Source organism: Augochlora pura, chromosome 2, assembly GCF_028453695.1.
Source record: "Augochlora pura isolate Apur16 chromosome 2, APUR_v2.2.1, whole genome shotgun sequence".
Lineage (NCBI taxonomy): Eukaryota > Metazoa > Arthropoda > Insecta > Hymenoptera > Halictidae > Augochlora > Augochlora pura.
Genome location: NC_135773.1, coordinates 5,758,750 through 5,775,826, shown reverse-complemented (window position 1 = coordinate 5,775,826; position 17,077 = coordinate 5,758,750). Strand labels below are relative to the sequence as shown.

At 40.5% G+C, this 17,077-nt stretch overlaps 1 protein-coding gene across 10 annotated transcripts in view; it reads right to left on the bottom strand.

Annotated features, from left to right (window-relative positions):
* Positions 1-303: 303 nt before the first annotated feature.
* The window catches only part of Gro (TLE family member transcriptional corepressor groucho), a 152,161-nt gene continuing 135,387 nt past the window's right edge, over positions 304-17,077 (bottom strand). For 6 of the 10 annotated variants that reach the window (XM_078187819.1, XM_078187809.1, XM_078187845.1 and 3 more), the window contains 6 exons: positions 14,812-15,000; positions 12,120-12,338; positions 7,369-7,433; positions 5,958-6,233; positions 4,328-4,931; positions 304-3,416 (listed from right to left, as the gene is read on the bottom strand). In XM_078187819.1, coding sequence (XP_078043945.1) covers positions 3,309-3,416; positions 4,328-4,931; positions 5,958-6,233; positions 7,369-7,433; positions 12,120-12,338; positions 14,812-15,000 — 1,461 coding nt within the window. In that variant the 3' untranslated portion in view covers positions 304-3,308. The remainder of the gene's footprint in view (positions 3,417-4,327; positions 4,932-5,957; positions 6,234-7,368; positions 7,434-12,119; positions 12,339-14,811; positions 15,001-17,077) is intronic. The other 4 variants (XR_013494631.1, XM_078187869.1, XM_078187862.1 and 1 more) reach the window with 4 other exon arrangements.

Below are 17,077 nucleotides of genomic sequence, written 5' to 3'. Positions count from 1 at the left end.
TGAAAAAATAAAAATTGTTTATATGAATTGCAAAAACAGGAGTCAAGTAGAACGTTTTGTTGTAAATAAAACTAGCAGAAATTAATGACTTAATTGTAACGAAATGGAATGTTACAAAAATTTTGAAAATATTATAATAATTTTTGTCTACAAGAGTGATATCTTCGAGTGCTTATGAACCTCTCTGTTCATTACTTTTGAGAACAATGTTTTCGAAATTGATTTAGTAATTCTACGACGGTTGGGTGTAAAAATAATATAAGGCTTTATACGTTTATATTAAATTCATTTATTTGGTTGTGTCTTACATATCTGCATTAACCATAAATGCATAGATCCTGTGGTTTATTCATTATCGTTGACACATACACTAAACTAACAGTCGATTTAAGAATGAAATATCACTTGAGGATGTGTCGAACAAATTTACAATGAAAAATTGATTGTTCATTTACGAATAAATCATAGACTTTTTATTCATTACTCGATATTACATCTATCCAAGTCCGTATCTAAGAATTTTGTACAAGGAGTTTTGTTCATTAATTACACTCATTCGTACGCAATACAACCGAATACGTCTTGTTTTTTTTATAATAAAATCCGACGCAAGAAAATAGTTGCAACTATGCTCACAACAGGACTCGCGAATGTTCCATGTTTCAAGTTGCAGTTCGTTATATAAAATGCAACTAACCCGGAAGAAACCGAAAGCGAAGAATCAATTACAATAGTTATTTCAGCGTTTACACGGAAGTTAACTTACAGTTTCGGGTCTCTCTTTACTTCGTTTCTTCTATACAATACAGACTATGATATTAGCACTGTTATTTTATGTCTCAATGTTGCTGTCACTAAAAGTCGTTAATCGTAGAACAATCAATTACAAATTTCGGTTTCGATTTCTTGACGAAATTCCTAAAAAGCTATTCGAAAGTGTTATCATAAACGTAACATCGAAAATAATATCCATTAAGAGATAGTAATTTCTGCTTCGTTCCCACGCTCGAAAATGAGAAAAAAAAAGAAGAAATACGTTCAGATAACGCGCGCAGAGTCGCGTTAAAGTGTTTCGTAAGCACAATAAGAGAGCACTGACAAGGAGATTGTCTTTTAAACACTATTTTAATTAACGGACGCGATCGTGATGTTTCTTTCTACTTTCAAACGTTCGAAGCAAGCGCGAGCTATTTCATTCTCTCGTGAACATTTCAAAATCCTTTACCGATTTCCATGTGACACAGCTATGGGGTTAATCAGATACGATAATACACGCGCGCAACTAGCGACATTAAAATCGTCTCCATTCGGCGTGGTCAGCGTTTCGATGCGTCTGCCTGTTCAGGCGCAGATAGACATCGTCCGACCAGACGGAATAGGAGGATACCTCGTATGTCGCAGTCATGAGCCGCGTGCCTATGCAACGCGTACACTTACACATATACTCATGCGATATAACTGCTTTACGAAGTTTTACTCGCCCGAATCGCAAGTCATATTCATCTGCAATTGAAACAAATCGCTTCCTTGTGTTATTAGTCATTGTGCATTGCGTAGACTGCGAGTTTCAAGAATCAATGAAGATCAGTAAAAGATAGTCAGAAGAATGTTAAGACGGTGCCGTTTAATTTAATTCTGCGTAAAGATCCGTGGTCCAATAATAAAAGATTTATTCGAAACGTTAGAAATACGTTTTTACGTCTTTTTGGTAATTTTCTGCACCTTGTCATTGTTTTAAAATTTAAAATTATACGGAAATGTTATCCTGCAAAACTATATTGCGGATCTTTATGCGTTTACCAAAGCGTTTACATTACTAAAGAATGATAATGATCGTTGGTCGAACCAACCAACAATTAGACAAATTACGACTGCGAACGAATTTGCCGTCATCGATTATAGGGAAGCTGAGAATGATTTAAGCAGAGTTCCGTAAATAGATAAATAACGATTTACTTACCCCAACACCGCGCCGCAGTTCACTGCAAAGAATTCAGAGTGTTAATCACGAGATCGCCGCGCGTCCTCGAATAGAAAAGACAATCACTTTTAATCGATATATTTAAAATTAATGGTCATGGCCAGTTACGTTTAAATAATACACAACAAACGCTGCGCCATTCGCAGTGCACAGCTTTGTCTTGCGTTTTTACTTTCCTTTTTCAGGTAGAAACAGCGGATTGATCGTTGCTCGACGCGCCAGTTAACGATACTCCTCCGAATATTATCCGATCGCCGTGTGCCGATGATTCGCAATCCAAGTGCCGCGAAACATTTAAACGATTGAACCCTTTCGCGACGGTTGAACGGAAGTATTTTTGGGGGCCACGGTGTAGACTGAGTCGTCGACGTGTTCTAGTTTATCGTGTCGTTGCGGACTCCTCCGTGATCACTAATTATCCATGGGGAAACTGTAACAAGCTTGTGTGTGTATGTCGAGAATTGGTTCGGCGTCTGGCCGCTCACTGTTCCAAAAGGGTTCAAGGGTACGCAGCGGGCGGCAAAGTCACTATCTAGCAGCAACGCGCTAACAGGGGGACAGTGGTTGCAAAAACAGTTGAAAAAGTTTTCGAAGAGAATAATTTTTTGGCCCGGCTCAAGGAGATCACGTCGAGCGTCATCGTCGCCGCGGAGAATCTTGGCATCGGCCAGGATTTTCTCCGTACGCCACCGACTGTCCTCCGGCCGTGTGTGGATTTTACAATTAGGTATTTATACGAAATCATATCTAGCATCACCAGTTGCAAGGCTTTACCGGTCACTCGACGAGCATGCATGATCGCTCGGCAATGTCCCGTTGAACGCGTATCTCGTTGTATACACACACACGGAAACAAAGAAAGAGTTCTCCGTTCCCTATACGGAAAAATCACACCATCGTAGGTACAATCGGGCCATGCGCACGCAACTCTAATATACATATACAGCTTCTCTGGCACACACATCGGGTTCACGTGGTAAGTCTCTATAATCTCCTCGTTCGTCACTGCATTTTTTTTCGTTTTTGTTGATTTTTCTTCCGCAAGTCGTGTCGTCGCTCGCTCGCTCGCCACGTTGGATGATCGCCGTTCCCTCCTCCCTCCAGCGCCCGTCTCTTCTGGCATCTCTTAAAACGCTAGCGTTGTATAGACTTGCACGTTTAATATATACACAGTAGTAACAGTCTAGGTTCCTAAGGCTGCTAAAAGTCTCACTTCCCGGAATCTCCCGCGAGAAAAGGTGCCGTGGTTACGGGGGAGAGCCGCGGTTTCTTTAGAGTTCGGATTTCGACAAAGGGTGAAAACATGAACGTCCTTTATAGAGTGCGTTTAGTAAAGCACTTCGTATACTGTGGCCTTTTTGTCACCGGACCCGGTCACGATATACTTGTCGTCGGCGGAGATGTCGCAGCTTAGTACCGACGATGACTCCTTCGACTGCAACAACAATTCAGAACGATACACGTCAGATCGATTCATAAAACTTCCCCTTCATTCCTCTGGGCATTTTGTACTTTATGGTACATTGCTGTACTTGTATTACAGAGCTTATTAACCCTGATTTTATTTCTAGTAAATTTTAAAATCGTGCCTTTATATGATTGATTATTTTTAAGCGAACTTATGAAATAAGAATAAAGCATCATTAAATTATAAATCTTTTTCTGTCGTTGCTCTTGTGTCAATATTGTTTTTGAATTTACTAATAAACATATGGCAGTTTAATTTTAGCAACAATGTGTCACACGTCCAAGTAAATTTAATCTTTGTTTGAATTGTGAATTAAGTTGTATGCAGTATTGATATATAATCTATAATCTATATTTATTACGTAATTTAGTTAATATTAGAGGGTAGATGTTCCAATTAGCCTGTTCTCGGATTAAAAACGTGTATAAAAAGAAAATTATTATATATAAATTGATGATCTATAATTTTTTTATTATGCTCATTAATATGATATAATTAAAAGCACAAAACTTTTATTTTTCTATACATTTTTAATCCGGAGGCACGATAATTGGATCTTTTAAAAGAACTCCTCTTCTTCTAATATGACTTAGGGAGGTTAAGAAATTACACACCCTTGTTTTAGAGGCTTAGCCCATACAATGCGCACCTACATATACTAGTTATTTAAAAAGTAGTCGCCCCGCGAAAAAATGTCTCAGAACCCCGAATTTCCTCCGTATCGAGCAACCACCATGATACACCAGACGTCCAAGAAATCTTCCGCGTCAACATCTACGTGCACCGCTCCGCAAATTCCGCCGCTGTCAGGAATACTCGGAGCGTCCTGCCGAATCCTTACATCGTGAAGATTCGTACACGACCGCGGGCATACACACCTGGAATATTGAAGCTCCGTAGGGTGTGCGCCAGGCGTTCAACAGATTGTCCTTGCCGGTGGAGACGAACCATTTGCCGCAGGTCGCGAAACGCAGCGATAGGACGCAGGATTCGTGCACGAGGAGGCAGTACTTATCCGACTTGGATGCATGGAGGACCTCGACCTTCGAGTTCTCCATACCGACCGCGAGCCATTCCCCGGTCGGGCAATAGCCCAGGGAGAATATCTGCGAATTCAAGTCGTGCTGTTGCAGCTGTCTGCCTTCCCTCAGGTCCCAGGAACGCACGGTGTTGTCGAGGCCCCCTGTCCAGAGCTTCGTGCCGTCCGCGGAGATGTCGATGCAGGAGGCGCCGTCCGTGTGCCCCTGGAACTGCCGAATCAAAATCTCGTTGTGGAGATCCCACACGGCGATGTTGCCGTCGCTGCAACAACTGAAGCAGACTTTCGAGTCCGGCGAGATGGCCAGCGCGTAGCAGGCCGGCGCTGAGGAGGTCAGCTCCGCCTTGATCCGCGGCGTCGGGCTGGCCAGGTCCCAGATGATCAGCTGCCTCGCCTCGCCTCCGACTATCAGCGTTCTACAGTCCGGCAATAGTTTCACCGATCTACGAACAAAGGTTTGGCTTTTTCATTCGCTTCGGTGGTAACCGGGCTCTCGGGTCGCGGGGTTGCTCGGTTTCCGAGCGGAAAGGGGTAACGCGACGGGAGGCTTCGCAAGTTTTCCTGACACGATTTTAACCTTCCTGAAGGTCTGATTAAAGTGCGGATTGTGGGATTAGTTTTAACCCTTTGCGGTCTTATGTCTGTTCTCAGTTACTAAAGCGATTCATTTATTCGTTTTTATCTTTACATAAAACTAAAATATTTTATCGTGTTACATATGTCTAAATATTATATCTACTTAATCTTGCACACTTTGTATTACTGTACGTTCAACGAGAATTAATTACGACCGGTATGACAGCTTTGAATGAATTTAATAGGACCGCAAAGGGTTACACTTGTAAGGGATGATCACCGATTCTGGTGAAAAAAAATATTTTTAAGCTTTCAGGATATACAAAGCATGTGTAGGCGCGTATTACACAATTTGTTTTCTTGAATTCACTTAAGGGGGTGGAAATTAACTCTCAAATATTCCGCCATTTTTTATCTTATTGTTGAACAATGGAGAAAAAGTCTTGAAACAAAACTTACTTCTTCTGATCAAGTCTATCATGTAGTATGCGATTTAATAATTTTTTAAACAACTGTAAAAAGTTATGAACAAATCACCGATATTCTTTCTCTTTTTTTTTCTAGATTCAAGCGAAAGAAGTACTTTCTCCTATCTCATAGTTTGCGAATTATAGCAATGAAATAAGAAATAGTAGAATATTTTGAAAAGTATTCGTCGCATGTCTAAATTAATAAAATGAATAATATGACGAGTCGAATAATGTCAAGCAGCGAGAATGCAGGTATACGCGATAAATAGTTTCCAGTTTCGGTGAGGAGATAATCGAACGCGACGAAGTTCTAATTACCGTGACGTTGAAGAAAATAACGGCGGGAGCGGGGAGGGTTTGGGGGAGGGGGGGTTAATGCGGTTAATTCATTAGGGTCGGTTGGAGAACTATAAGACAACTGACCTAATATAATTGTTGCGTTGCAGGCAGTCCAGCTGCGATACAGGCTTGGTACTGCCACCGCCTTCGTGTCCTATGTCCCAGACTTTCACGCACCCTTTGCCGCCGGTGTAGACGTACTTGGTCGGATTCGAGATGGTAACAGCGCACACAACTTCGCCGTGAGTCAAGGTATTAATCTGACGCGCGTGACGTGGAATTCCCGGTCCTATCAGAGCGTCCGTGGGGAATGCCACAGGCTGCATCTCACCCTCGCCGTTCGCGTGGAACGCGATTGCTCTGCGGTGAAATGTAAAACGTTAATGGCTTTGTCGTTGCCAGAACGCGATGCCTTCGATTACTTAAAAGCTCGCGTTTAACGAAACACCGAACTGTATCTACACAGGGAAACACGCGGGCACCCCGAAACAAATGCTCCGCGTGCCGTCGCTTCAACGATACCCCGGAAATAGACGCAGAAACGTTCCCGCGCGCGTATCGATAACGCAATTCCAAGTGTTAAGATGTTACATATCGAATGTTCGATTTTTAATAGCGACTCTGTCACGTCTTCTGACGTTTTATAAATCTGTTGCTGTTAATTTCAAATAAATTGCTCTGTTCTTAAATTGTTCTCTATACGCAAATCTAGCAACTGTTAAATATAATTTTTGTCAACGATTTTAAGTTCTTGAAAAAGTATAGTAATCATGGTAGTATATTATAGTATAGTTATTATATTCTTAGTTATTTATATAATTTATATATAATATTTTTGTCAACGAATTACAAGCTCCTCGAATCCAGTATAGTTGCCATTATATTTTTGGTCATTTACATGCGTTATGTATCAAAAATTGTTATGGCTATTTTTCAATAATATTGTAATAACCTAATGTATTTGGAAGAGTTTGCGTAGTCGTTCTGCGTAAAATGAATTCATCCAGCCGTCGCTATTAAATCAGAAATAATTTCAAAGTCCTTTCGTTGTAAAACTAAATTGCTGAAAAACATAATGCGATGAAAGATGACCCTTCAATTTCTATTCAGCTGAGAAACTTAAAATGTTACCTATACAGTGCAATAAAATTTAAAGTTCAATTAGCATTTACATCTCTCCAGATAAAATATCTAAGCTGCCTCATCTATCGCAATATTTTTCACGACGACATTCCAACGTCTCTTAAACCCCAAAACGCGACATTGTTTATCCGCGAATATTTCAAACAGGTACTACAAACGAACGGTGCCATTTTGCCGTACTCTGTCAACAAATGCTAAGATTTGAATACGCTAGTACACGCGTCAGCGAAGCAAAAACAGTCGCAATAACGACGATTCGCAAAACTAATCGTTCCTAAAAGTGTCGTCCGACGGCGAACAGTATATTTTTGCAATTAACCTTGTCATGATAATTACGAGAACAGATACGTACGTTTTACCGCCTGGAATGTTGGTCATCCCGTTATTCGGTAACCTTACGTGACCATCGAAACTGAGCTGTAACAGGCAACGAAATGAATGGAGTTCCGCGAAAACACTTATGCGGATGTGTTGCGCGCGCGCGCGGCCGTTCCGAATGCTATGCAGAGGTGGGTTCTATAGAACGAGTACAGTATTCCCCCTTTTAATAATTGTGCTTTATAGACACCGCGTGTATCTTCGGCGCGCTTCTCCGAAAGGAGGAGGAGACGATTCTTTTAAGATGAACGATTGCAAATTCGTATTCGTTGCCGTCTATATATAATCGCGGCGGCTGAACCAGCGTGATTATGTGGGGGAGCACTGTACATATTAAACGTAAGAAACCTGTAATCACGCCTCAATTATAGGAGCAGCATATCCGCCTCTGTTCGAATTGAACCGCGGAGGTTCATAAAGTTTCTGCGCGACGCTGCGAGATGTCCGTACATTGTACGGTGTTTAACACGTCTGAAATTTTGATGCTCGACAACCCCGTATGCGTTCGCATCGTAATTGAAATACGGATCTTATGCGCGCGTCACATATATGGTTAAACAATTCGGACTGGTTTTAACCCTTGGCACTCGAGTGGCGCCAATGAAAATCGTTATTTCATTTCCAAAATAATTTTCACATTGTTAACCCTTTGCGGTCGTAATTAACTTTCTTTCAGCGGACAATAATAAGATAATAAAAGAAGGAAAAACAAAATTTATTAACTCCGTTTTAATGTTTAGACGTATGTAACACAATGATATGTTTTAATTTTATGTGAAAATAAAAAAGATGGAAAGAGATAAATAAATTGCTTTGGTGGCTGAGAGTAGACATACGACCGAAAAGGGTTAAAGAGCCTTCTATTTAAAAGATTGTTGAAAGCGTAACAGGTTTATGATTTACTCAATTTCGTATTCATAAATTGTACCAAGTTATATAATAAAATCAAAATGCAGCTTAAAATAGCTATTTTAGATCTAGGCTGAAAATAGCCTGGAGTGCAAAGGGTTAAACGAAAGTTCTCCCAATTTTTAAATATTGCATTAAGATCCGCAGAGCGATCATAACCGATCAGTTTACACACTGGCCAGAGTGGTATTGTTCGCCATAAGTTCGCAGACTTCCCATGCTATTTTCGTTTGTTAGCGAGCGACAGCGAAAATAGTGGAAGACAAAGAACTGTGCGATTCTCGAGTCGGACGCGGATAACGTTATACTTAATCTCTCGGTTTTCTTGACAATGGAAGTGCAGCGAGAGGAGTCCCGATCTATCTTTAGCGAGCTTGGACAGCATTAATCCGGAGGATAAAGCTGTGTCGCGGCTGCGCCCGATCCAGCGATTTGGAGAACGGTTTGTTTAAACAACGTTAAACGTTTTGTCAATGCTCTCTCTCGCGATGTTTTTACAAATGTTGCTTGATACGGGAACAGTTCAGATTAATTGATCTTGCAATTTCAGGCGGAAGTCGAATTTGTTCAGAGAATTGTTTGACGATGTTTCAAGGAATATGTATATTAGGCTACTTGTCGAAAAGCATCGCTATAGTAATCACGCGATGGCATTATAAGATTAAACTCTAGAAATTATTTGATTATTGTATTCTTTTAAATTTCAATATTTGTCATAATGCTCGTTATAAATTGTCGTAGACTGCGGATGTTTATGCAAATACTTTTGTGAACAATGGATTAAAAATAAGGTGATCGGTGATTTGATAATATTATTAATTATTAATAAGGTATCTGAAAGACGAAGCATATTATCTTTCGTCCTACAATTAAAACCATGGTTTTGGTACAGCTTTTTAATGCAATATTTTTTTTAATAATTTAATTTTTATCATTTTTGACAAAATAATTTTCTATCGTTGATTGTAGATCGGAAGATAATTCGTCCGTCCTTTTTCGTATGTTGAAACGACTCGATCGTTTACGATACCCGATTTAATGGACATGCACTGAGAATTCGGAGTAAACTTTAACGAAGAAAATAAACGAAGATCGTTTCGGAACCGATATAGGATCGATAAAGTAACGTTCCCGGAACCAATAACGAAACTAAAATAAGAACCGAAATAGAAGTTACCGAAAAATTTCGCTCCTTCGCAACAAAGAACATTTCAAGTTGTCTTAACCCCTTGAGCTATGACTTCATTCACGTTGCGTTGATTAGCACTAATTTCTTTTTAATATTGTTCATTTCCTTAATATATTAGTTTCCTTAATAGGACCAGATAATTTTTGTTTCTTCCATTTTCTTTATTTACTTCTGTTTCCAGACTTTGATAATAGAAAAATTCAATTTGATTTCGATGACGAAATTAATTAATTTCGATAGACGAAGTTGATAATTTTTATATTTAATAGATCGTGTATGGAATCTTTATCACGAGTTCGACTCGTTATTATAGTGCAAGGGGTTAACACGTCGGCTACCACGTTGCCCACAATTGGATGAGGGAACAATTTATACTGACCCAAAATCTAATGTCTCAAAACTGACAAAATCCGTATATCGAAGTTTGTGATTCATGAAATAACAAATAGAGAAGTTCACGTCGTTGACATCAACTTCTCAGTCTTTGTTTCATCGAATGCCTTGATCTCATCGATCCAGAAGTGATCGCTGAGCTAGCAATCAACGTGTCAAGCAGTAATTTTATAATTATTGTTGCAAGAAAGAATGCCGCGAAAGCTTATGATTTTTATAATAATCAAAAATTTAATACATTATTCACAGCAACGCTTCCAATTCGAAGCTCCGTTAACCCATTCGCATCCCCAAGCGGAATAATACAATGATCGTCAAATATCACCAATTAGTTGACTACTTTTAGCATTAGTAGATTAGTTAACTGTTACCATAGAGATACCACGTGTCACAACAAAGTTATAAACAAAGGCGTATCAAGGGGACTACAATAAGGAGCATAACTATAGCACCACCACCATTTTTGAGTACTTCGAACTTCTGGATAGAAATGTAAAAAAGTCGATTATATATATAAATATTTATAAAATTGCTGAAGCCACTTAAGACATGAAACAATGAAAGTTCTGGTTTTTAGTCGTTGCATTACTATAACACCGTCGTTATTATACTAAGTTCAATACATTTACATTTATAACCTGATCTGTGTAACCTAATAAAACGCATTTTTTAGAAATTAAAGCTCAAATTTCATTTATAAAAATCGTATATTGAGAATAGCAGCAATGCTTCGTGGTAAATATTTAACCGAAGAAGAGAATTTGGTCAATTTGAATTTTTTAAATAACCAAGTTAATTATAGTAAAAATAAAAAAGATAGAAAGAAGAATAATTATACAACAGCAAGTAATTCTTAAATAATCTGCAATAAAATTAGAAATGTTTTAAATCGCAATATCTACATCTCTCGACGGACTACGCATAGAGTTCGAATGGAAAATTATAACATCGTAAGGCAAAAATTGAAGACCGCACCTAAACTTTTACCACGCCATAAAACTTGGCTAGACTCGAGCACGCTCGAGCAAACATGCATCGATATTGGAAATGCGTAAGTTAATTCTAGACGTTGAACTGTTTTAAATTCAGGCAGCCTCTTTTATTCAGGCGTGCCACTTCATATGAATCTTTCATTGATAATCGAGTAATATTTTCGGACAAAAAAGATTATATAAAACCGACAGGTGTAATTCGTTCCGGTGAGATTTGAAAAAAAGAATTGCGCTTCTTTTAAAAAATGATTTTCGTCGGTAGCAGTGCTGTGGTTTAGGGGGGAACTTTGAATAAATGAAATGTTAAAATAATTTATTATTTCTGCAAAATAATTTATTCCCGTTTATTAACGAAAATAATACTGTAGAATGGACGTTCGAACAAGATAACGCGGTTATATATACTGATCGTAAAACGATGGTTTCAGACAAACGGGATTTAATATTAACAAATACCCAGCGCGTTCTGTTTATCAAAACTCAATGAAAAATGTCTGAAATATGATAATTGTAAGGAACGCCTATACAGAAAATCGTTTCAAAACATAGAATTAAAAACGCGATAATTGCAGCCAGCTATGATATCCGTAAGAAAACGTTTCAAAAACTCATCGAGGGTACGTCAAATCGCGCTTTTCAAATCCCGATAAAAAAAATATAAATCTCCAAATTATTAACAGATATAATTACGTTTCTAATGATATGGTAAAACAATTTTATGCACCCCTAAAAATACCTCTTTACGCGAACCCGCGTATCGACAGAAAATTGCAAATAAAACTCATTCAATGTCCCCAATTTATCATACCCTTTCACCTCGCATGATCTCGTTCAAACTCCTTTCCCATCCAGAACTTCGAAACATTCAAAAAGCTTGGGGATGGTGTCGCTACGTCACGCCGCTCGTCAGTGTATTCGGCGATTGGTGACAGTTGACAATGATCGCCGCGCGGATTATTCCGCCGGCGAGCGGTAGAATGGGTGGAGGGGGAGGGGGAGGGGTGAAACCCCGGCTGTTCGATCGGTGCTCGAGAACTTCGGCGAGCCATAGATGCATAAAAATCCACAGTCCGGTCGCGTGTAAACTGACCCCCGCTGTGTTACCGGGCGGGGGGGATAGGGTGCGAACCCCGGGCACGGTAAAACCGTAGCGAAACTTTATGGAGATCCTGCGGTTCGTTATCGGGCGCGTACGGGCCCGCCGGACACATCTCCGATCGAGACACCGAGAGCGTGTTGTACCATGGAGGTCCTGGCGTATGGTAAGTTGCTGTACGGCGAAGACGATTGCGGTGGCTCATTGCCGCGGGACGGCAAACCCTGATAGCCCTGCGGTGGCGTTTGCTGCGACGATGGCGGATGATAGACTCGCGATGCCAAGGGCCCAGGGATTCCGCCCATAGTTGGCGTACAGCTGCGCGACCCCCTCGCCGCCGCCACAGGTGTACCCGGCTTGTCGATCTGCGGAGGTTCCAGCCGAAACGGGCGCCGGTTTATTATCGGGCGCAATCAGAGAAAGGAATTGTACATTTCACGGTCGAGTTTACGCGAAAGCAACGAGACGTATCGATCCTTGCCACGATCGTAAGCGCGTGTTTCCGGTTCACCGGTTCGTCAGAGTGGGACAGAGTTGGAGGTACACGCTCTGTGCGAGGGACAGAGATCAAGCGAGCCAGAGAGAGAGAGAGAGAGAGCGAGATAGAGCGAACGAGAGAGAGCGGACGAGAGAGAGAGAGAGAGAGAGAGAGAAACAGAGAGAGTGAGAGAGAGTTACAGAGGGTTAAAGAGAGAGAGAGAGTTGGAGATAGAGAGAGCAATAGAGAAAGAGAGAGAGAGAGAGAGGAGCGAGAGCAGAGGGGCGGCGGCTCCGAACAGTTCCACCGGCGCCCGTGTAAATTGACTTATCGTAACTTCGCGAGCGACAAATTTTAACGGTGTGCTCGGGTCGGTGGATACACACCCGTCGGGGCCGCCTGAAAGGGACCACCGAAATATCTCTGTTGTGTTTTCGAGGCTGCGGAGGCATTTCGTGATCATTTTTCGCGTGAAAAATCGAGCGCCGAGAGAATTTGCTTTTTTTTTCGGGGGGGGAGATCCGGCCTCGTTTCGGTTACCACTGCCGCCCGAATTTTGCCCCGCTTTTCCTCGGCGTTCCCCGGCACGGCTACATTATTTATTTCTTCGATTTGGATGGTTCCGAACGGTCGTTATCGTCCGGATTAGGCGAACGGATGGGAGGATATCGTTAGACTGCGGATGTTTCTGCATTCGCTACAGCTTCGGTAAAATAGTCAGTGTTCGGTACGAGAGAGTTCGACGTCGCGGCGAAAATTTTGCTGATTTGACGAGGATTGTCGCAGGGTGTCGCAGTTTGGTAACGACAACAATGCTGTTCGATGATCATGATTTTGTCACACGTGGTTGAGAATGTTTGGTGACTTTTTTTGGAAAGCTTTAACTATTTGATATTTAGTAGATATTATTAAGATATTATTATAGATATATAATGTTGATATTACATAGAATAGATGATTTGATTGAGATCTATGTTGTATTTTATTTTTGTTAATTCAAAGCACGAAGCTCTGCTTTTACTATTATTAAAATGTAGAGGCTTTCTAAAGTATTCGTGTAGAATTAAACAATCATAGATCCAGATTTAATTCTAAAACCTTCTAGTTATTGAAGCGAATGCGACTTGTATAATATTCAAGAATATTTAAAGTAGATGTTTTAAACATCAGGTTCTGTCATTAAATTAATGGCAACGTCTTTTCGCTGAAGAGGAATCGTTAACCTAGAAAACATAAAGTCCATTTGATTCCAGTTTGGGTAAATCCTGTGAACATGTAAATTCGTTTAAACATCCGCAGTCTAATTTCTATAATTTTGGATAACTAGATAAACTAGTTATTAGCAACAGCTTCGAAGCCTAACTCATGTAATAATTTTAAAGGGTCTCTCTATTTTTCATTGGTGCCACGATTTATTTTTTTATTATTTCTCTACGCGAATCGATTGCCGTGATCTACCACTATATTTATAATACTTGACACTTATGGTAGAAATAAAAATTTCGTCACATATTCAGATGTTAAGGTCGTATATTATTCGTTATATATTCCGATTAATATTTTCTTTTAATTTTCAATTTTAATAAAAACGGGACAACTGATTGTACAATAATCAGATTGCGAATTTTTTCATTCACTGTACCCTTTTACTTTTTCATAAACAATACAGTATAATAACGTAATAACTCGTATGATTTTCCTATGCCATTTGGAACGGTTAATAACGGATAACTTGATTTTCCATTCCAACAACTATAAAACAATCTTTTTACTTCTAATTATTAGTCTTCCAAAAATTAACAAATAGACAACGGATCTTCGCGCAGAATAAAAATAATCTGCGCCGTGTTTGAAAATTTTCCATCTCAAATAATTTCCTTAAAATCAATTTAACGAATTGAAACCCTTGAATTCTTTTAATCATCTCGTCGCTCCAAACCAGGCCAAACCGAATCTCGGCGATAAAATCCTACCGACGACCGTAAAAACTTCCCGAAAAATTCGTTGCTCGCCGAAACAGAGAGACCGCTTAAAAGAAACAATTCCTTATATATCCGAGCATTGTTCGCCAGAACAGCGTATCCGTGCCCGCGACAGCCACAAAGTTATTTCAGCGTTCGTTTCGGTCACCTTCGGTGACGGTATGCGGGCTAGGTGAAAAAAAAAAGAGTAGCGTAATTTGATATCTGCAGAGCGATCAAAAGAAAAACTCGAATACCGAGGCGACGGCCGGGCAAGACGGTGGTCGGATGGGTATTCGAGGGGTGTTTCGTCAAGATGAACTCACTGACAGAGAAGACAGAGGGGGAAGAACCGGACCGATTAGTCGCCGAACAAGCTTGCTATCCGCGAGATCTTACATCTTTACTTTTCAGAGACGGTGTGCTACGAGCGGAGGAGCTTCCGCTCCGCGAGGGCGGCCTGTCTTTTACGGAAGCGGAGCCAGCGCCGGAAGTCGGTCCCGCGTGTCCTGGAGCACTCAGCTTCTCCATGGTGCCGTTCTCACGTGGGTCTGAGTGTTCGCCGTTCGCGTGCGGTGATGACGCCTCCTTTTCGTGCGGAAAAAAAGAAGAAAAAAGTCTCTTTGAGAAGTGAAGATTTCATGGTTCCGGGCTTCGTTTCTTTTCTCCTTAGGTTACTACCCGACGACAACCGGTCGGGATCTGTTGCGATCGTTGCAGTTTCTCGATTTCCGATTGCCTATGGACCAGTGATGGGAATCAAGCGTGTACACCGCGCGCGAGAGAAGGCTCTCGCCGCTCTTTCTATGGTCGATTGAGTCGAAGCGCGGACATTTGCGAACGTTTCGCAAGATTGATTGTCACACCGGAAATTCTGTCTTAGTGCTCTGCTAGGGGAAAAAGAAATTGTTCGAGAGGAATCGTACGCTGCGAACACGCGCTAAGATACAGAAACATCACTGCGAAATAGTTAGGATTAAATGATAATCTGGTAACAAGCATGATCTGCGTATGCATTGGGTGGCTCTTTATTTCTCAATTTTCTAAAAATTGAAATCCTAACCTCCTTTATTTCAATCAACGAAGAAACGATAGTTGCAACGTTTAAAACGGATAACTGTCTAGTGATCCTCATAGGCCATCAAATTTTTCAATTTTCACCTGGATAGTCATTATTCAGATTCTATATTATAATTTTTTATTTATTATATATTAAGAGAAATAGTTGCCTGAGACAGGCAACAACTATTATTACGTTGCCTATGACATAACCTGACATGACCTGAGATAGTAAAAATTACCCAACTGCTACTAAATCTTCTCTTAAGAAAAAATAATGTTCAATGTGCGTTATTAAAGAAACATTTCCTACATTTTTCACACTGTTTTAGGAATTCTTTGAATTATCTTTTAGAGAATTTGATTTAGAATGATTTTAAATAATTTTTAAGATAGTATATGTCCAAATAAATTTCTCTAAAAAGAAAAAAGGAAATGGTCGAGTTGTCTTTCTAACCTCAAAGCGTTTGAAGATCACCATGCAGTTTTCCGATTGAGCTGAACTGTTTTCTTGTTTATTGGTACTATTATTAGCTATTCTACTACGTTTATTAACACGTAATAAATACAATGTTTATTCCAGACACAGTTTAGATAATTTTCCAATCAAACGTTTGCCGACTATTAATGTAAAATGAAAGCTAAACTATCATTATGAAAATAGAATTTCTGTCTCATCCGAAAAAAGCGAACGATTCCTTCGAATTGTGTGAGCTGTCTATTCAATTAATGACACGAATCTCGAGCGACAGTATTTCCGATTTGGACCGACACCCTCACAGCTATCGGTTCAATAAAATATTAACTATACAGTAATTCGAGTACTTTATAAATACAAAGGAACCCGTGCGTCGTCTTCTCCGCGCGTCAATCGAATTCTACGAAACGAACTCTTTTCATTTCTATTCGACTTGGTTTCGCGGGCAGATATCGTACACGATACCATCGCCTCTACCAATGGAACCCGGCCTTCGACCCTGCGCGACCCGAGCTTACGTAACTCTGAAAAGAACAAACGGGTGGAACGCTAGATTCGTAGAGTTGAAAAAAAAGAGGAGCTCGTGTTGCAAATGTTTTATTGAAAGAAAGGAAGAATCGCTCTTCGATGCGACGTCACAATGGAGAACGGTTTGCGTTAAATAGATCGATCGTGAACATAACTCGGAACGTTGTACAGATGCGTGATCTTGAGGTTGCACGGGGTGGTTGTTGTCGGGTGGGTTTCAATAAGTCGTCCACAGGGTGTCCGAGAAATGATGCGGGGAACGGTGCGGGTGGGATCGGGTGAATAGAAAATAAAAACTGGCCCATCGATCGCGTGTCAGAGGAGAGTTTCGACTAGATCATTCGCTGTGTCGGATTGTTTCGTTTATTTCTGGCGTACAACGAAGCGGTCAGCTTGTACTAGCGATCGAAAATGAAGAGGGATCTCGTAGAGTCACCGTGGTCAAGTTGCCACGGTCGAACCGGTATCGAAGGGAATCGCAGAAACAGTTTTACCGCTGCAACGTTCGTCCGGTCTAATCATGCGTTTCCGACCCTTCGTCGGATATACGACGTCAGACATTGTACATCGACTCCCTCGTCTTTTTCACGTGACTACGTA